The sequence below is a fragment of the Rhinopithecus roxellana genome, chromosome 13 (genome assembly GCF_007565055.1).
Source record: "Rhinopithecus roxellana isolate Shanxi Qingling chromosome 13, ASM756505v1, whole genome shotgun sequence".
Lineage (NCBI taxonomy): Eukaryota > Metazoa > Chordata > Mammalia > Primates > Cercopithecidae > Rhinopithecus > Rhinopithecus roxellana.
In genome coordinates, this window is record NC_044561.1 from 102299887 (window position 1) to 102320546 (window position 20660).

The 20660-nt window shown below is 49.6% G+C and overlaps 1 protein-coding gene and 1 long non-coding RNA gene across 3 annotated transcripts in view; one reads left to right on the forward strand and one right to left on the reverse strand.

The window, feature by feature from the left end:
- LOC115892685 overlaps positions 1-5291 on the reverse strand; it is a 55295-nt gene extending 50004 nt beyond the window's left edge. Inside the window, exon 1 of the long non-coding RNA XR_004052569.1 lies at positions 4646-5291. This is a non-coding gene — a long non-coding RNA (uncharacterized LOC115892685). The remainder of the gene's footprint in view (positions 1-4645) is intronic.
- Positions 991-20212, forward strand: SDCBP2 (syndecan binding protein 2). Of its 2 annotated transcripts, none has more exons than XM_010361305.2 (9): positions 991-1115; positions 9731-9803; positions 10507-10576; positions 11751-11851; positions 17028-17186; positions 17738-17913; positions 17992-18163; positions 19224-19315; positions 19616-20212. In XM_010361305.2, the coding sequence occupies exons 2-9, from the start codon at positions 9750-9752 to the stop codon at positions 19668-19670; spliced, it is 879 nt and encodes a 292-aa protein (XP_010359607.1). In that variant the 5' UTR covers positions 991-1115; positions 9731-9749; the 3' UTR covers positions 19671-20212. The 2 variants fall into 2 exon arrangements, with proteins under 2 accessions (XP_010359607.1, XP_030770068.1); XM_030914208.1 differs by lacking the exon at positions 991-1115 and adding an exon at positions 8168-8192.
- The last annotated feature ends 448 nt before the right edge of the window (positions 20213-20660 follow it).

The window sequence follows — 20660 nt, forward strand, 5'->3', positions numbered from 1 at the left end:
TGGGACAGGCACCCTCATCCAACCAAACCCACCAGGATCTAAACTAAATTCTTCCTCCTTTTCTGTTCAAATTTATATAATTATTTTTGGAATAAGTAGTACATTTAAACTTTTCAAAATTTAAGACACCAAAAAATGTGCCATAAAAAAAAAATCTCCACCTCAGCACACAGCTCCTTAGTTCCGCTCCCAGGAGACAACCAATCTAAATTCCCATTAAAATAATTAAACTTAATTGCTTCCCCCTTACACAAGTCATGAGCATTCAGAGCAAAAGCTAACTTAAAAAACAGAAACAAAACAAAACAAAAAACCACCTTGGAACACACAAAAGTACAAACTGAAAACCTCACCCTCAACGCCACCAGCCAGAGATACTCAGCATTTTAGTGTATGTCCTCCTAGACTGCTTTCAACACACATCCACTTTACAAAAAATGAAAACAAAATGCAAGAGGAGATTCACAATATTGATTTTTCAACATCTCACTAGAATCTCAGAAATATTTCCTCATACCTTCTTCCTTAAATGACTTTAATAGCTCTGTGATCTTCCACAGATAATGATTTATTTAAGCAGACCACAGAGATGGGCATTTGGGATTTCTACATTTTCCTTACTAGAAGCAGCAGTGATGGATGGGCCCTGTGACTCCACTGTAACAAATTCCCAGAAGAAATGCTGGGTCACAGGATATGACCACTTTTCAATATCCTGGCCTAGACCCCTAGATACCTACTACAAAACACCCTCTAGTCAACTGCTTTCCCGATCAGCAGGACTAGGTGTCCAACCCAAATGTAGAGCTATTTGAGAAAAGGCCAACAAGTCTTGGTTCATAAACTTCTGAACAGCAGCTGTGAGGGCTTTAATCCCACCTCCAAATCTAGACTAAGGCCAAAGGCCTCCTCTGGGCTGGCAACCTGCCTTGTTTACCCAGTCACAGCCCTCACCTGTGCCCATCCCAGTCCAAGGTGAGTCAGCTGAACAGGGGATGGGCACCACCCTTCCCAGAGCAGGAAGCCAGCTGAGACAGGGCTATCTTCCAGGGAGGGAAACAGATTCAGCAGCGGCAGTGGCTGGAGAAGGTCGTGGAGCAGCACCTGGCCTGCAGGTAAGCGCTGGGGGCCCTGACCTGATCCTGGCTGGGACTGGGATGAATGAGACCTGCCCTCACCCTGTCTCCTTCCCTCCCTGCCCCTTCCCTTCTGGGACTTCCCGGGCAGCTTCATATTGAAGTGCTTCACTCCAGGAGTCGAGTGTGAAAGTGGGGTTTCTTCTTCTGATCCTAGCCCTGGGCCAGGTTTGATTGATGGCCGAGTGATTTTCTTCACCCAGACATCATGAGGGCCCCCGGTGCCTTCTGACTGCCCATGACTGTGCTCAAGGAGATGAGACCCACACTTTGCTCCTTGAAAGGCCAATTCCAGCTGAAACCAGAGGCTGCAGGCAGGCAAAAAGTCCATTTCTCCCAAGGAATCTACAGCCCAGGCCTCCTTCTCTGGCCTGAAGCAGTTTCTATCAAAAACCTTCCTGCTACAGCACTGAAACACCTGCTGGGGAACTGCGCCAGGGGCTTCACCTTTCTAAGAACTGGCTTCTTCATCTGGAGACTGAAAATAGCCCACAAAGTCAGGAGAATGGAATGACATACTGGACACAGGAGTCAGTGCATGCCCTCCTCGGCAGGGTCTCAGAAAATGGGGCAGAAAACGAGCCTGCGGGCTAGGCAGGCACTGGACAGGCAGCTTTGACAAACAGTGGCCCAAGCTCATGACAATTCCACCACCATCACTTCCCACCTGGGTTCCAGCTCCCACTCCTGCCCTGTAAGCCCATCCTCCAAACATCAGGCAGAGGTGGCCTGTCAAAATAACCCTTGGCACTCTGCTGCTCCAAATCCTCCAGTGGCTCCCATCTCACTACAGTAAATGCCAAAGTCCTCACCATGGCCTCCAGGCCCTCCAGGATCTGGCCCCTGTCACTTCTCCAGCCTCCTCCCCACTACTCCTCCTTACTCCCTCTCTGCGCAACCGGCTTCTCACTGGTTAGATGCTCTCTAAACGCAACACTAACTCCCACCTAAGAGCCTCTGCAATGGCCGTACCCACTCCGTTAGGCCTTTCCTCAAATGTCACCCCATCCCGCCAGCAAGGTTTCTGAACTTCCTGACATGACCCTCCATCCTGCTGTTTCTCTCCAGTGCCTCCCACCATCTAACACATCACACAAAATCACAGAGCCTATTTATCCAGCTCCTCCCCCAAAGAAAGTACATTTGGGGACCAATTCTTCTTTCCTTCACTGCTGATACCTAGAACAGTACTCAGACTTAGTAGGTCCTCAATAAGTAAGTGTTGAAACAATGAATAAACAGTTAACTTTTACTGAATGCCTATTATGTGCTAGGTAGTGTGCTAAATGCTTTCCATATACACCTTATCTCTTTTTAAAAATCTTTCAGTCTCCAGATAACTGTGATGCAACTATTGTTATACAGATTACAAAGGAAGAAATGACATTCAAAAGGGATTTGACTATGCTGTGCTCTCACAAGTCAGAAGCAGTCAGTTTGAACCCTGCCCTGCCTGGGCCTGGGTTCATGAGGAAGTCGCACCTTTCCTCCAGCAGGCAGTGCAGCCCCGAGAGGAGGAGCGGGGACATGCTGGTGGCCTAGCAACAGCTTCTTCTATTCCGACTCACCATATCCCTGAGCTAATTTGGCCTTCCAGGAGCTATTCCTCTGACACTCTAACCCACGCTTCCCTCCCGCACACTGTCTTGTAAAGGATGGATGAGCTGTCCACAGGAACGAGTGGGAGTCTCATCACTTCAGCTCTTTGGAACAAAGTGTTCCAGAGTGTTCTCACTCTAAGTTCAAAGATGGGGGCTGAAGTCCCCTTGTCAGCCCTGCTGATCTCCGAAGCCCAACTACTGGTTTGCTGTGGGTGTTGTTATTGCTTATAATATCAAAAAGTACAGAAGCTCAGGGATGGAAATCTGGAAAGGGCTGTGGGAGAGGAAAATTCCTCTGGGAGAGAGGGGTTAGGTGGGTTCTTTTCCTTTCAGAGGAGCCAATTACTTTTGGGAAGCCATCAGCACAGAACTGAGCAAACTTCCATTGTCAGATTATAGGAGCCAGGCAACCTTTCAACCTAACTCGTTAGGGTCGTGGATTCTCTCCCTTTCCAGGCCCAGGTTATTCTTCGAAAGGCTTTTTACTTATTGCCTGCAAACACAGACAGGCAGGGAAGAAAGACTGTATATTTAGGATATCAGGCTTTCTCTTCTTTCTGTGCCTGCTTTTCCACTCCTTTCAGAAATAGTAATGGGACGCCTATTGTGTACCAGGCACTGTGCTCAGCACTGGGGGTTAACAAATGAATGACATTTCCTGACCAGTGAGGGAGATGAGCAAACAAACACAGCACAGTAGAAATTCAACCCAGGAAATGCAGAAGGCCTTGCTCACAGTAGGTGATTAATAAACACTTGTGGAATGAATGATGAAGAGGCAAATAGAAGAAATGCTGTAGTCTAGAGAAGGGAGGTTTGCCAATCTCCATGGGTACATGTGGTGGAAAGCTTTGAACTGGAGGAAGAAGAGTTCACAACAAGGAAAAGAGAGAAGGCATGAATGATACTTAAGACAGAGGGAATAGCACCTGCAAAAGCATGGAGGCATGAACTAGCAGGCTGAGTTTTAGGACTCAACCTAAAGTAGTTTGGAATAAATGAATTTCATGATGAGTGTGGAGAGATGATGTGGTAACAACAGAAACATTACCAGAAGTCAGGTCACAGAAATTTGAGCGCAAGAATTAGGTATGGCTTCAGAAGGGAAAGGAAGGTGAGGATAACTCCCAGATTTCTGACATAGCCCATGGGTGGATTTAGTGGGACTGCTGTGGAGGCGCGGCACAGCTGGGGAAAATTGTGAGTCCAGTTTGGATAACCTGCGAGGTAAACGGGATCCACAAGGCAACTGGACTCTCAGGCCTGGGCCTCCCTGTCCCTGGAACAGCACACTCTTTTCCCACTTGAACATCCATCCTACACGGCCCAGTCAGGGTCTTCTTCCTTCCTCCAGGAGACTTTCCTGATTGCCCTAGCCTTCCTCCTATACGCCAGATCCAACTGCCTGAGTCCCTCACAACAGGCTTTCGGTCTGATTTTGCTGTGGGAACTGATTTGCCCAGCCAAGTCAAGAACCCTTCCCTAGGTAGCAGAAGCCCAATCACTCAGTCACTGGTGGGTGGGACCCGAGGTGAATCTGCGTAGGGTGGGGCGGGGCATTTTTTGCACAACACTGGGTCAGAAGTCACGGCCAGACAAGAAATGGGTGAGAAAGGGTGGGAGGAAGGGTGACGTCACAATTGGTAGGAAATACTTTGGGACTTGACGCTTCCGAAGCCAAAGGGAGAGCAAAAGCAGCCGGGAGCGCGCGGGCCGACCTGGTTCTCCTCCCTTTCCACGGCTGCCTTAAGTATAGAATCTTGTAAGTCCTCCTCCTTCGGAGGATACAAATAGTGTTCAGAGGCCAGGAGAGTTTAAAGCTCGATTTCACCCGCACAGCCTCCAATCCGGTAAAGAGGGGCCGCGGAGCCCGACCGAGCCTTCCTATCCCTTACTCTGCTGCTTTACCTGATCTATTTTTGTGGATGCCGGCGCCAGCTAGGGGCGCCCGGAGAAAGCACGAGACTGGGTGGACGCTAGTAACCCAAGCTGCAAGGAGGCCGCCATTTTCCACTCCGCAGCCGCCAGGGATCGTGGGAGTCACCCCGGGCCACGGTGGGCGAGACGCATGCGCTCCAGAAGCTGTCGCGTCACTGGACGGGGTTTCTGCGCAGGCGCCGTAGCCCATAGCAACCGCCGTAACCTGTAGCAACCGGAAGATGTCGCTTCCGGTTGGTTTGGGGCTGCTAAGGGAGTTGTAATCGTTTCGGGATCATGGAACGATGTGACAGATGGGAAACTGAGGCTGGGGTGGAGGCAGGTCCTAGAGACCGTTGCGTTGGACCTCTCTCTTGTGGCGCAGTGGATGTTGTGCCTCGTGGCTCCTACTTCCCAAAGCAGGAAATTGAGGCCGAGGGAAGGGACAAGTTCGTCCTGGGGCTGCAGCCCAGGTGATGGTTCCCCCGTGTAAAAAAATCAATATGATGCCCTTTCTTTATAAGAAGGCAGGGAAATGAAAGTAATTTCTAATAAAAGAATATGCATTTCACTTTGTAAAAGCTGAGGCTGGCTTACACCCAATCGTGCTTGTACCTGACTTAGGCGTCAGCTTAGATTTACTAGTGAAGACAATATTCAGCTGAATTTTGCCAACAGTTTATATCTGATATCTTGAGTCAAAGGCTAAATATATTTATATAGAAGCGTGGAGTCACTGTGACAGCTACTCATGCGCACAGACGTGGGCATGCTGTTCGGGTGACTCACCCGTGGTGAGCAGGGTGGGCAGTGATTTTCCAGAATGGTGAGCAAAGTGTAACTCCCCACAATCAACCTAGTGTATGCATTTCCAGACAATCCAGTGTGTATTAAAACTAGGGAAAAATTCATTGTGATTGTATATACAACCAATTATAACAGAGTTTTGGCTTACTTGAAGGTTTGGCAAGATATCTGAAAGTTGTGCGGGACAGGACCATTTATTATGGTAACTGTAATGGACTGTCCCATCCATTACAGGAATTTCATATCCCTGCCCGCCCCCCCCCCCCGGAATATGACTGTCCCCTCAGCCTTGTGACAGCCAAAAATGCCCACACAAATTTCCAATCCGTTCCTTGGAAAACCACTGATTTATTCAGTCAAATAATTTTTGCTAGTATGTGTGTGCTGGGCAGTATCGTGGTGGGGAAGGATCGTGTGTGAACGGGACAGAGCTCCTGCCCTTATGAGTGAGGTCCAGTGTAAGAAAATACCCAGATATTAATCACCTAATATAATAAATAGTTTGGCAACAGGGGCAGTACAGGTCAGGAGTGGAATACATGGGAAGACCCAGCCAGGCGGCTGGGTATCATGCAGCCTGGAAAAGCCAAGCAGAGAAGTAGCATCTGAACTGAGACCTGAAGGAGCATCACACCAAGGAGGATGATGTGCAAAGCAGAGGGACCAGCATTCCTGGCACACAGTGGACACTCAAATGTTTTGAATGATTGAATGAAACACAGCATGTTCACCATCAGGGAACCATTCCCCACTATATTGTGAGCTGCTACAAGGCAGGGGATACAGTATGACTTCTGTATCCCCAGGTTTTGCATCCATGGATTCAACCAACTGTGGACATAAAATATTTAAAAATAAAAATTTAAAAAAATACAACAAAAAATTCAAATAAAAATAAAGTATAACTTTGCTTAGCATTTACATTGTATTAGGTATTGTAAGTAATCTAGAGATGATTTAAAGTATACAGAAGAATGTGCATAAGTTATATGCAAATATTATGCCACTTTATGTAAGGGACGTAAGCATCTGTGGATGTTGGTATCCGATGGGTGGGGGGGTGAGGGGCATTGTCCTGGAACCTAGCCCAAGGAACGACTGTACCTGTTTTCTCACTTCCCCGCATCCCAGCACTGAGATGGACCCACAGAAGGTGGCAGTGGTGAAAGGGTCTCAGACACAGAAAAAGTGTTATGTGATCTGGCCCAGGAGTGATTTCCAGGAAATGGATCTCCGACTCCCTGCTCTCCCAGGGGACAGCTGACAAAAATATAAGTGCTCTACTGCTTAAATATCAGGAAAATCAGGCAGGAGTGGCCGCCCGTTTTCACATCTCCTGTTCATGCATGGTCCTGGTGGCAGGTCATGTTTTGGTAGATGATAGCTGCTGAGGACTGTCCTAAGATTAAAAACCTCAGCGTGTGTACACAGTGGGGAAGGCCATAAGCAAAGGGGTCTCTTCCCCCAGGTAGTCTAAAGGAAGTCAGAGCCAGACTCCCTCTCCTCCTAGGAAATTCCTGTCCTGTTGGGATGGTCATTTCTACCCCAAAGGCCAGGCTAGGGCAAGGGTCTGGAACTGGCTGCCTCCAGGAACCAAGCAGGCATCATAAATCAGTGAAGGGCTGATGGGTACTTGGGGAAACAGGAAAGCACGTACAGCCCCATCTACAAGGTAGGCTGTGACTCAGCCCGGCTGAGTGTTGCCATGCACTATTCCAGCTCTTGCCTTGCCAAGTGTTTATATTTTTTTCAATACAAGTCAGAAGTGACGAATTTTGTATTTCCAGATTTTTAAATATTGGCACTAATTCAGATTTTAAAAACAAAAGGCCGGGCATAGTGGCTCACGCCTGTAATCCCAACACTTGGGGAGACCAAGGTGGGCAGATTGCTTGAGCCCAGGAGTTCAAGACCAGCGTGGGCAACATGCTGAAACCCTGTCTCTACAAAAAATACAAAAATTAACCAGGTGCGGTGGCATGCACCTATATCCCAGCTATTTGGGAAGCTGAGGTGGGAGGATGACTTCAGCCCGGGAGTTGGATATTGCAGTGAACCAAGATCGCGCCATTGTACTCCAGCTTTGGCAACAGAGTGAGACCCTGTCTCAAAATAATAATAATAATAATAATAATAATAATAATAATAATAACAAAACAGGACTGTGAGAGGCACATTTGGGACTTCTGGTCCTTGTTTCATCCAGGAAAGTGGGTGTTCTTAGGATACTAGAGCTTTACTTCACAAGGAGAAAAGTGGAAGCCCAGGTAGAATGCGTTGCTCCTGGCAATATTACTGAGCTAGCCTCCATGCTAGGGGTTAGAGGCTTCACAGCAAAGGAGAAGCCCCTGTTCCTGCCATCTTGGAACTCCTAAGGGGGTAGACAGACAAGCAAAGAGGCAACACAGGACTCGTGAATACTCAACAGGAGGACATGGAGCAGGGGCTAGGGGGAGAACAAATCAAAGCAGACTTCCTGTAAGAGGAGCTCACGGATCTGAGACTTGAAAATTATTAGGAGTTGGCCAAGCAAGGAGCAGGGAGAGGAGGGGTATTCCAGATAGAAGGAGTAACACATGCAAAAGAGATGGGAGGGAATCACATTCAAGGATGTGAAAGTAGCTCATTGTGGCTGGAGCTGAAAGTAGCAGCTGAAAGGACATAAGGCAAGAAATGAAGCTGGAGAGGTAGACAAGGGTTATAAACAAGTATCTCTCGGGACTTGGCGCCAGTGAGTACAATGGTCTGGGTGTAAGAGCCAATAGAGGATGGTGGACTGGGTCACGCTGGAGTCTGCTGCTACTCAATTGTAGCTACTCTGTTACAGTCCAGGGGTGCCAAAGCTTCCTGTTTTTCAGGAGCAGTGGGAAATTAGATTATTAAATCTAGTACCTTGAGCCTTGCATTTAAGCTGGTAATCTGAACGTTGACAGTACTCCACAAGGTCAAATAAAATATATTTCCATCTGGCCCTGGGCCCACCAGTTCCAATCTCTGGTGGAATCGTGAAGGCCTGTGAGCCACTTTAAGGAAAGTACATCCCCAAGGCAGGGGAGTCACTGGGGGGCTTTCAGCCAGGGCATGACATCCCAAGTGTGTACACAAAGGGCCTGGTGGCTGCTGTCTGGAGAGGAGCAGGAGGGCAGGAGGGGAGGCAGCAGCATGTTTGGAGGGTGTCGTGGCACCTGGGGAGGGTCAGGGAGATGATGGGGACCTGCACAACATGGGATGTAGGAGAGATGGGATTTGATGACAGATAAGAAGGGATAGTGGGGGTGGGGCCAAGGATGACAGGGGGGTCAAGGCAGCAGGTGCAGAGGGAGGAGAAGGAGCAGTGATGGATGAGGATGTCCTCGGCGCACCTGTGGTCACTCAGGGAGGTACCCAGCGGATCTGGTCCTGGGAAGCCTGGAGTCACATCACCCTGGCACAGGCCCCTCAGTTTCCTGTGCCACCAGCAGGCATTCCTTTATCATGTGTACCTATCACATGTGGGTTCAGTGGGGTGAATAAGACACACCTTGACCCCTCAGAACTGCAGTCAGGACAAGTGGTGAGTTCAGGCAGGAGGCTGCCCCAGTGCTGTCCTGGAGGGCAGGTTCCTGGATGGTAGGGGCAGTGACCGTAGTGCCTGGAGCCAGGCAAGGCATGTCCCACAGGAACCGAGGGTGACAAGGAGGTTGGGCAGGGGCTCCAGTTGAAGTGGACTGCCTCAGTGAAGCCTGGAGGTGTGACAGAGCCAGTGGTTAGTGGGTAAAGGGAAGGAACCCAGAAAGGCAGACTGCTCCTTCCCCACGTTTCGTCAGGAAGGGAATAAAACATTTCTTGAGAAGTCATTCCTTTCACTTTCTCTGGGCACCTTGCTGAGAGGTCCTGCTGATTCTCTCTGAGACAATGATAAGGTGTTTAGTAAATAAGTGTTCATGGTGCCTCTCCACTCTCCGTTCCCTCCTCCCTCTGGAGCAGTGCCCTGTTGAGGGTCTAAGTTCTGCTACAGTTTGTGTGAGAGTCTTTATAAATTTCCTACTGGTCTTACTTCATTGTGGCCAAGATTAAAAGTTGACAGTGAGGCTGGAGATGGGTGGAATACAGTAGAGTTCGAATATCGAGAGGGGATTGGGGTGGAGTTTGGGGAGGGATTCTAAGTGCCCTGCTGCCTTTCTGTTTGAATATTAAGTTCCAACCCACTTGCTGTTGCAGATGTCTGTGCCTCCTCTCAAGGTGGCATCAGCTGCATCCTTATCCTTCCCCACCCTCTGCACTCTGCAGGGTGTTCCAAGAATCAGCCATGGCATCCCTGTACCCATCTCTAGAAGACCTAAAAGTGGACCAGGCCATTCAGGTAAGTCACCAGACTCCATTCATCTGGACTCCCTGAAGGGGATCTTGGGGATTATCCTGGAAGGTGCTGGGAATTGGGGCCACTTGGAGATTCCCTTAGGCCTCAGGTCAGGTAGGTCTCCACTGCAGGGCCTGCTGGGCAAAGAAGACATCCAGGGTGCAATGCCAGTGGTGTTACAGCAAGAATGGAAAAGACCAAGCAGCTGCACGCATGCCTCTCTCATGCCCGCTCTGTCCTGCCCAGGCCCAGCTCTCCCTCCCTCCAGAATGGGCAGGCCCCATGCTCTCAGGCAGGCTTTCAGAGGAAACGAGGCTCGTGGGCATGGGCATTGGTCTGCTCAGCCCCCAGAAGCCCCCTCTTCCTCCATCCCAGCACTCTGTGGTTCCAGTGAGTTTTGAGAATTTTGGACTTTGCAGCGGAGAACTTGATTGGGAGATGGGTCTTGATGTTCTGCCTGTTGCAGGCAGTAAACGGGTTGTGACATCAGGTGGATCACAGTCCCCCAGAACCTCCTCCCAGGAAAAGACACATCTGTGGAGGCCATGTTTACATGATCTTGAGCCCTGAGGGTTGGTGGACACTTCCCCCACACCCCAGGCCCACTCACACACCTAATGCCCAGACCCTGGCCTCATGGAGCTCCAGGCTCTGGGGTTCCTGGGGTCCTGGCCACAGCTGACCAGTGCTCCCTGCTCCTCCCCAGGCCCAGGCCAGAGCCTCGCCCAAGATGCCAGCCCTACCAGTCCAGGCGGCAGCCATTTCCCCACCACCAGGTAGGTGAGCTGGGGTGGGGGGCTTCTGGGTGCCCAGTCCTTTCAGGGAAGAGGTCATCAGGGAAGCTTGGCAATGCCAAAGGTATGGGAGGCTCCAGGGTTAAGCACTCAACATGGAGGGAGGAGAGGACCAGGCTCCCAGTTGCCACCCACCTCTTACTGCCTGGTTGACCTGGGCTGAGTCACCTCACCTCCCAGGGCCTGTGCCCATGCTATTCCCCTCCCTCCTTGACTGCCTGGTGAACCCCTATTTATCCTTCCAAACCCAGCTCAGAGTTAGGAAAGCTGTGGCCTCTCTGATGCCCCCAGCAAGGCTGCCTTGAGAATGTGATATCATTTGTGGGGCTTCTGTTTATATGAATGATTCGAGTCACCGTAAATCAGCATGTCAGCACCGTTCTGGTGACCCAATCTTGTGTGACCCCAGGAATGAAATACCACACTTGTCAGACTTCCTTGCTGGAACTGTGGCTGGTCTGGGTTGGGGGCAGGTGGAGGAGAAGTGGACGGCAGATAGCGGCTCAAAGAGAGAAGACCCCAGAACCCCACTTGCCTTATTCAACTCAGGCTTCCATAACAAAATACCAAAGGCTGGATGGCTTCAACAGCAGAAATGTATATTCTCAGAGTTCTGAAGGCTGGAAGCCCAAGATCAAGGTTCTGGCCAATTCAGTTTCGGCGAGGGCTCCCTTCCTGGCTTGCAGATGGCCACCTTCTGACTGAGTCCTTACATGGCCTTTCCTCCGTGCACTTGCTTGAGAGAGAGAGAGAGAAAACGCGAACACGAGAGAGCTACAGCATGAGAGCGCATGCATGAGCCCTCTGTTGTCTCTTCTTATAAGGACACAAATCCTTATAAGAAGGGATGAGGACCCTGCCAGTCCTGGTGGGAACCATTCAGTGAGGGGTGCAGAGGTTTCTGGGTGTCAAATAAAAGTCAGTGGAGTTGAAAAGCAAAGTGGTGCATGAGGACTCGGTGTGCCACCCTGCACCTGGGCCCTCTGAGGAGCGTTCACCAGTGAGTGTTCCTGGGGATACCCCGCAGTCTTGGAAATAAACACCATTCCCAGGCTCCATTGCTTAATAAAAATGAGCAGCCACAGGGGAGCCAGGCAGGTATGGGGAAGCACATGCCCTCGTATGACGCATTTATTCTTCCTTTTTTCCCCATCAGTTTTGTACCCAAACTTGGCAGAATTGGAAAATTATATGGGTCTTTCCCTCTCCAGCCAAGAAGTCCAGCAGAGCTTGCTTCAGATTCCGGAGGGTGACAGTGTATGTATTTGGCTTCTGCCTGCTGTGGGCACAGAACCTCCCAATCCTCCCTCTTTCCTGGTCTTGCCATTTCAACAGACCTTCTTTCTCTCTGTGCTTGGACCTCCCCTCTCCCCAGCACTCTGGTGGCTCCGTTTCTTGATGGCACCGTTCATTTTGAGGCTTCATGAAAAGCACTATGGGCTTTCATGGGTTCAGATCTTCCCACAAGCCTTGGAGCTGGGGAACCAGGGCTTGCTGTTTGACCGTGGGCCTGAGCTGGACGAGAAGGGAGGCTGTTAAACCCAGTGTGAACCCGGGGGCATCAAAAGCAGGGCTGCCTGCATGGATAAGCAGAGCTGAGAGGGCAGGAGATTGTCACCCAGCTCTGGTCCCCAAATTAAACCACAAGGCTCAATTCCTGCTTCCCATGGCTTCGGGGACAAAAGACACCATCACAGAAATATTTGCTACTGAAAACATATTCACCTGTAGAATCAGTCCCCACCTAAGCCCCTTACCAGTTAGCTCTAGCATCCCTGCATCCCACCTGTCAGTCTTCCTGCCAGGTTCATCCTGAGTCGATGAACCTGAAGGTATGAACTGCAAAGCTTGCTAAGGCTGGGGAATTTCATGAAGTTGATGGACGTGACGATGGAGGACTGTCACAGACGCATACAAAGCCACTGCCAAAATGAGGATCTGACAGGAGAAAATCCACAAGGATGAGGCCGTGCGGGACCTTGAGAAGAACTGAAGGCACCCTGGGGTGTTTCTCCACAATGGCCCCCTTCATGGTCATGCTGTGAAAGGCAGACATGAAGCAAAGAAGGTCCTTCTGTGGGCAGCCCCACTCTCATCACTCTTTGCTCCTATAATTAGGACATAAATGCCTTCAACCTTCATTTTGATAAAAATATAAGATGAACATATTTTTATAATTTAAAATTGTGTATGACTTTTAACTTTTTGTTGTTAAACAGTAGATTCCCAGGAAGATGCAAAGTGAGTACAGAGAAGTCGTTAGTACCCTTCACCCAGTTTCCTCAACGGTTACGTTTTCCACAGCTGTAGCACACTATCAAAACCAGGAGTCTTATGCGGGAACCATGTGTCTCTAGTTCTGTGTCATTTCATCAGTGTGTAGACTCATGTAACCAGCACCGCAATTCATACAGAACTAGTTCATCACCACAACCACCTCCCTCCCAGGCTGCTTCTGTATAGTCATACCTGCCCCCTCGCCACCCTCCCTAACCCTGGCAGCCAGCCCTCTGTTTTCCATCTCTGTAGTTTTATCATTTCAGAATGTTACATAAGTGGAATCCTACAGTATCTTGACCATTTGAGGTTGGCTTTTTTCACTCAGCACAATACCCTCTAGATCCATCCAGGCTGTTGTGTGTGTCAGTAATAGTTCATTCCTTTTTACTGCTGAGTGGTATTCCATGATGTGAATGTACCACAGTTTGTTGAACCTGTTGAAGAATGGTTAAGTTGTTCCCAGTTTTTGGTGGTTATAAACAAAGTTATTCATATGCAGGTTTTTGTATAGACACACATTTTCATTTCTCTACGATAAATGCCCAAAGTGCAATTGCCAGTCTGTATGACAAATGTATGTTTAGATTTTTTTAAAGAAACTGCCACCAGGTTGGTGACACATGCCTGTAATCCCAGTACTTTGGGAGGCTGAGACAGGACAATCACTTGAGCCCAGAAGTTCGAGACCAACCTGGGCAGCATGGTGAAATCCCGTCTCTACAAAAAATACAAAAATTAGCCGGGTATGGTGGCTTGTGCCTGTAGTCCCAGCTACTCAGGAGGCCAAGGCAGGAGAAGTGCTTGAGCCCGAGAGGTGGAAGCCGCAGTGAGCCAAGATCACACCACTGCACTCCAGCCTGGGCAACAGAGCGAGACTCTGTCTCAAAAAGAAACTGCCAAACTATTTCCTGGAGTGGCTGTACCGTTTTACTTTGCTGTGAGCAATACATGAGTGCTCCAGTTTCTTCATGTCTTCACCAGAATTTGGCGTTATTACTATTTTATATTCTAGCCATTATGATAGGTATAGTGATGGCTCATCATGGTCTTAATTTGCATTTCCCTGACACCTGATGATGTGGACCATCTTTTCATGTGCTTATTACCATCTGTATTTTCTTTTTGGTAAAATGTTTCTTCATATATTTTACTCATTTTCTAATTGGCTTGTTTTCTTCTTGTTTTTTAAGACAGGGTCTCGCTCTATTGTCTAGGCTGCAGTGCAGTGGTGCAATCACAGGTCACTGCAGCCTGTACCTCCCAGGTTCAGGTGATCCACCCACCTTAGCCTTCCGAGTAGCTGGGACCACAGGTGCACACTACCATGCCCAGCTAATTTCTTTTATTATTGTTACTTTTATTTTTTGTGGAGACAAGGTCTTGCTATGCTGGCCAAGCTGGGGCTTGTTTGTAGTGTTTTGGGAGTTCTTTATATATTCTAAAGTCCTTTGTCAGATAAGTGGTTTGTACTTTCTCTCAGTCTGTAGCTTAAAAGTTCTGAATTTTGATGAGGTCCAGTTTATTGATTTTTTTTTCTTTTGTGGTTTGTACTTTGTAAAGAAATATGTACCAAGCCCTAAGTCCAAAAGATTTTCTCCTTCATGTTCTTCTGAAATTGTTGTAGTTTTATGTTTTGCATTTAAATGTATGATTGAATTTGAGTTAATTCTTTTGTAAGGAGTTAGGTTTCAGTCAAAGTTCATATTTTTGCCATGGTTGCACCATTTGCTTTTTTTTTTTTTTTTTTTTTTTTTTTTTGAGACGGAGTCTCGCTCTGTCACCCAAGCTGGAGTGCTGTGGCCGGATCTCAGCTCACTGCAAGCTCCGCCTCCCGGGTTCACGCCATTCTCCTGCCTCAGCCTCCCGGGTAGCTGGGACTACAGGCGCCGCCACCTTGCCCGGCTAGTTTTTTGTAGTTTTTAGTAGAGATGGGGTTTCACCGTGTTAGCCAGGATGGTCTCGATCTCCTGACCTCGTGATCCGCCCGTCTCGGCCTCCCAAAGTGCTGGGATTACAGGCTTGAGCCACCGCGCCCGGCCTAGAAAATGCGGAGGGGGTGTCTGGAATTGAACTGGGGGCCTCTTGGTCTGCAGGCTTTTTTTTGTTTTGTTTGTTTGTTTGTTTGTTTGTTTTGAGATGGGGTCTCATTCTGTCACCCAGGCTGGAGTGCAGTGACATGATCTTGGCTCACTGCAACCTCTGCCTCCCGGGCTCAAGCAATCCTCCCATCTCAGCCTCCTGAGTATCTGGGACCACAGGCACTTTCCAGCACACCCGGCTAATTTTTGTATTTTTTGTAGAGATGAGGTTTCACCCTGTTGCCAAAGGCTGGTCTTGAACTCCTTACTTCAGCTGATCTCCCTGCACTGGCCTCCCAAATTGCTAAGATTACAGGCATGAACCACTGCGCCCCAGCTAACACCATTTGTTGAAAGCACTCTTGCATAAAGCAGTTGACTTTACTCATTTGAGGCTATTTCTGGATTTTCTACTTTGTTCCACTGATACTTGTCTATCCCTTCACCAATACCACAATGTCTTGATTACCGTAGCTATATAATAAGTCTTGAAATTTGGTAGTGATTCCTGTCGCTATTCTTTTTGTCAGTATTGTTTTAGCTATTCTAAATTTCTTTGTCTTTTCATATAAAGTTTAGATTAACCTTGCCTGGATCTGCAAAACATCTTGTAGAGATTTTGATAGAAATGGTGTCATATCTGTGTATCAATTTGGCGACAATTGACAGCTTTACTAATTCTTTCAACCCATGAATACAGAGAATCTTCCATTTATTTAGGTCTTCTTTGATATCTTTTATCAGTATTTTGTCATTTTCAGCATACAATTTCTGTATGTGTTTTGTTAGATTTACATGTATTTCTTTTTTTTTTTTTTAGGTTTGTTTTGTTTTTGTTTTTAATGGAGATGGGGGTCTTGCTTTGTTGCCCAGGCTGGTCTTGAACTCCTGGTCTCAAGTGATCCTCTGGTCTTGGTCTCCCAGAATGCTGGGATTATAGGAGTGAGCCACTGAGCTTGGCCTTTTTTTTTCCTTTTTTTTTTTTTTTTGAGTGATTGTAAGTGGTATTGTATTGTATTCCTTTTCTTTTCCCTTTCTTTTCTTTTCTTTCTTTCTTTCTTTCTTTTCTTTTCTTTTCTTTTTTTGAGATGGAGTCTTACTCTGTCACCTAGGCTGGACTGAGCAGTGGTTCAGTCTTGGCTCACTGCAACCTCCACCTCCTGGGTTCATGTAATTCTCCTGCCTCAGCCACCTGAGTAGCAGGGACTACAGGTGTTTGCCACCAGCCCAGCTAATTTTTGTATTTTTAGTAGAGAGGAGGTTTCACCAGTTGCCCAGGCTGGTCTTGAACTCCTGAGCTCAAGTGATCCACCTGCCTTGACCTCCCAAAGTGCTGGGACTACAGGCATGAGGCACCACGTCCAGCCTGGTGTTGTATTTAAAATTTCAGTTTACATGTGTTCGTTGTTAGTATACAGAAGTATAATTGAATCTTATATGTTAATTTTGTATCCCAGGACCTTGCTAAACTCTTTTCTTTGATCTAGGAGTGTATTTGTAGATTCTTTGGGATTCTCTAGTAGACCATCATGACATCTATAAATAGGGACCGTTTTATTTCCTCTCTTCTAATCTGTGTGACTCCCCCTCTTTTCTTGCCTGCGGTGCTGGCTAGATCTTCCAGTACCATCTTTAATAGTGTTGGGAGAGTGAAGTTCCTTGCCTTTTTGTGCATCATTAATTTTTATATTTTTACATTTTTTTCAAGACAAAAATCCAGTCCTTTTATCCCCTGTTGCTCACTGTTTACTGTGACTTTTTCTATTTTAAGTGAGTTTTAAAGGAGTATTTTCCTGATGCCAATTTCCCTTGGAAAATGAAGGGCCTCTTCCTGTATCCTTGCCCTTTCTCTCCCCATTTCCCTGCCTTTTTAGGGGCATGGACTTTGACGCCCCCTAGTGGCCGCATGGAGCCACGTCTCCTCTCGGCCCTAGGGGAGAGGTGTGGACTGGGGATGTGGTAGGACCCGGGGACGGCTCCATCCTCCTTTCCCCATCCCTACCCCTACCCCAGTGTCTCCTGAGGCACAGGGTCCCCACGGGCCGGGCTGACCCCCTGCTCCCTGGTGTCTGCAGACAGCGGTCTCGGGCCCCGCGCCCGGCCAGATGGTGGCACCGGTGTCCGGGTACAGCCTGGGCGTGCGGCGAGCAGAGATCAAGCCCGGGGTGCGCGAGATTCACCTGTGCAAGGACGAGCGCGGCAAGACCGGGCTGAGGCTGCGGACAGTCGACCAGGTATGGCGCAGGGGCTGGGTGGGAAGAGGAGCTCGAGCTGCACGCCTTCTCCCGCCGGGCCTCAGAGCTCAGAGGTCCCGTCCGCAGTAAGGAAGGTGCAGAGCGAGCCTCCTAACTCCACTGGCCAGGCTCTTGCCCCTAGTCCCTCCTCCCCGAGACTTGGGCGAGGCTGGTGCTGGATTGCGCAGTGCCCTCCACTGGAGGAGCCTCCCTTCCCCACCAGCCCTTCACTGCCCAGGGCATCTAGCTTCTAGGAGACGGTGTAGACAGCGGATGCCAGGGAAGCCCATGCCTTTGTGAATGGTCCAGTAGAGTGTTTGGGGGTGCAGCCTCAGGCCAGGGTTGAAATTCTGACTCACCTCCTTCGTAACTATGAGGCCTAGAGTGTTTCCTCCCAAGTAAATGGGGTAACCTTGGTGCCCGCCATGCAGAGCTGTGCCCCTGGCACCCTGTAGGCTCCTGGAGTATCAGGAGGAAAACAACAGCTTGGAAGAGGGATCTGTGCCTAGGGTGGGCCAGGGACGCTGACTCTGGGACCCTACCTCCCCCAGGGGCTCTTTGTGCAGTTGGTCCAGGCCAACACCCCCGCATCCCTTGTGGGACTGCGCTTTGGGGACCAGATCCTGCAGATTGACGGGCGTGACTGTGCTGGCTGGAGCTCGCGCAAAGCCCATCGGGTAGTGAAGAAGGCATCAACCGAGAAGATTGTCATGGTGGTTCGGGACAGGTGAGTAGCCAGGCCCGGGCAGCCTCTCCATCTGACCCCGGCCATGTCCCCAGGTCAGCTCACTGTCCCTTCTGCCAGGCCGTTCCAGCGGACTGTCACCATGCACAAGGACAGCATGGGCCATGTCGGCTTCGTGATCAAGAAGGGGAAGATTGTCTCTCTGGTCAAAGGGAGTTCTGCGGCCCGCAACGGGCTCCTCACCAACCACTATGTGTGTGAGGTGGATGGGCAGAATGTCATCGGGCTGAAGGTAGGCCAGTGGCCGCACCGGGGAGGGACTGCTGGGTGGTGGGAGGGCTCAGGTCTATGGGCCGCTTGCTTACCCCACCTGAGCCTCAGCGTCCTCTTCCTAAGGTAAGATGGTGTTCATAGGGCTGGGTGCGGTGACTCACGTCTGTAATCCCGGTGCTTTGGGAGGCCAAAGCAGAAGGATCACTTAAGTCCAGGAGTTCGAGACCAGCCTGGGCAATGTGAAACCCTCTTTCCACAAAAAAGCTAAAAAATTAGCCAAGCGTGGTGGTGCACGCCTATAGTCCCAGCTACTCAGGAGGCTGAGGTGGGAGGACTACTTGAGCCTGGGAGGTCAAGGCTGCAGTGAACTATGATCATGCCACTGTGCTTCAGCCTGGGCAACAGAGAGAGACCCTGTCTCAAAAAAAAAAAAAAAAAAAAAAAAAGAGTGTACCTAGAGCTCTGAGCACAGTGCCAGGCACATAGTAGGTGCTTAATAAATAGTAGCTATTGCTGGCTGCACGGACACCTCCTTGCTCTATGGCACTTTTTTTTTGTATAGCGGATCATGTTCAGTAGCAGGAATGTTTTAGAAAATTGTTATTCAGAAATCCACAGGGTCGTGAGGCTCTTCAGAACCAGGTTTGTCCCAGCCAGACACACTTCTTGAGATCATTTGTCTTTATTTCCACCTGTGGCCATCGCTAGTCTTGTCTAGCACATCTTCTCGCATTTATTTTGGAACAATCAAGAAAACATGTAACCAGATTACATACATGTGTAAAGTAAAGGTCAATAGGCTCTGAGTAAGGGCCAGAGGTTCTTCTATGGCCACAGCGTTAGTGTTTGGACCGCCTGGCACATGTGGGAGAACCATGTTCTCACTCAAGCAAGACCTTACCTGGGAGTCTGCTGGGACCCTCATCTGACAGGCTCGGGGTCTGAGGCAGCCCTGCCCTGCAGTCAGGCATCTGTGGTGTCCTCTAGCAGTGGCCATGCTGAGCCCTCCACAGAAGGGCCTGTAGAGTTGCGCCTGGTCCCCAATCCTTAGGGTGATCACTTACTTGCCTCCTCTCTAGGACAAAAAGATCATGGAGATTCTGGCCACAGCTGGGAACGTTGTCACCCTGACCATCATCCCCACTGTGATCTACGAGCACATGGTCAAAAAGTAAGGCTGCACCCCTCCTCACCCCTCCTCTGCCATCCCGCTCACCTCCCTGCCTCCCGGGTGCACCTGGCTCAGCCACCTCCACTTTCTCAGCCCTGACACAGGGCACAGACCCCGCCAGCTCCATACTCCCTTCCCCTTCCCCTCCCTCCAAGGTAGCTTGTGGCTTCTGGTGATTCCAAAGTCTTAGAACTGGGAGTGAAGGCCCACATAGAATGCGCTGGCTCGGAAGGGGGTGGAGGTTCCTGGAGGGAGGAGAGAAGGAGCTGCCAACTTGGCCACCATTGTTGCTGTATCCAGGTTGTCTCCAGTCCTGCTCCACCACACCATGGACCACTCCATTCCAGATGCCTGAAGCCACTGGAGGGCAGGGCGGGCAGAGTGGGCCTCCCGCCCTCCTGCGGCAAAGGGCAACCACCCTCGGATGATGGGTTGCAGCTGGCCTGCTGCTTAAGCTGGGAGCTGCCGTGAGGGGGGCATGTCCAGGAGGGTGACCATGGGATGGCGTGGGTATGTCGCTTATACACACAGGCCTCCTTGGAGTCTCAGACTTCAGGCTGGGCTGAGGCTCAGGCAGAGCCCACAGGCAGCCGATTCTCTTGTGCCGATTTAAATGCTGAACACGGAGGCAGGCTGTCTAAACACTTCTTAAAGTTGCAACTGGGCCCCTTTCAAGAACTTTTGCTCCACCAGGAAAACAGTTATACATTTAAGAGAACAGAGCTACACCCTTTGTGAGAGCTTTTTCCTTGCCTTGCCTTGCTCTTTGTCACAGACTGCATAAGTTATCAGCCTTGACTATCTTTTGAATAAAGATTTGATTTTAAACAAAACCCATCCGCAAAGGTAATTGATTCCCCCAAAACTATCGAAAATAAAATAAAAAGGTAATTGAAACTTCTGGAATCCTCGGTCCCCTGACATGCCAGGCTGGTTTTCTCTTCAACTGTGGTGAGACCAGGGCCTTTTCTCCGCGTGGTCTCTGAGAGCCATGATTTGGCTCTGCCTCTGTCACGTGCCTCCTGCCAGCCTGGCGCAGGGATGACTGGAACTGGGGACAGGATGGAACTGTGGGATGGGGTAGGACTGTGGGGCAGTGGGGCTGGCAGAGGGAGCACTGGCTTTGGGGCACCCCCCTTGTGACCGTGGCTGTTTCTGCTTCTGCAAAGTGGGCATGAGAAGCCACTTCAGGGGATGTTGGGATGGGTGAAACGCGATGTGCTCATGGTGCCCAGCAGGGTGTGCCATGTGGGGGCAGGGGGAGGTGGTTCCAGACCCTGAGCCTGACCCCAAGAGGGCAGTGGTGCCCCAGCCCCGTGCAGCTCTCCGTGTCCCTGCATGTCAG

Excerpts from the sequence above, each read along its gene's own strand:
- SDCBP2 (XM_010361305.2), top strand. The coding sequence starts at position 9,750 with ATGGCATCCCTGTACCCATCTCTAGAAGACCTAAAAGTGGACCAGGCC. Across the intron at positions 17,914-17,991 it reads GTCATGGTGGTTCGGGACAG|GCCGTTCCAGCGGACTGTCA; the intron begins GTGAGTAGCCAG and ends CCCTTCTGCCAG. Across the intron at positions 19,316-19,615 it reads TACGAGCACATGGTCAAAAA|GTTGTCTCCAGTCCTGCTCC; the intron begins GTAAGGCTGCAC and ends TGCTGTATCCAG.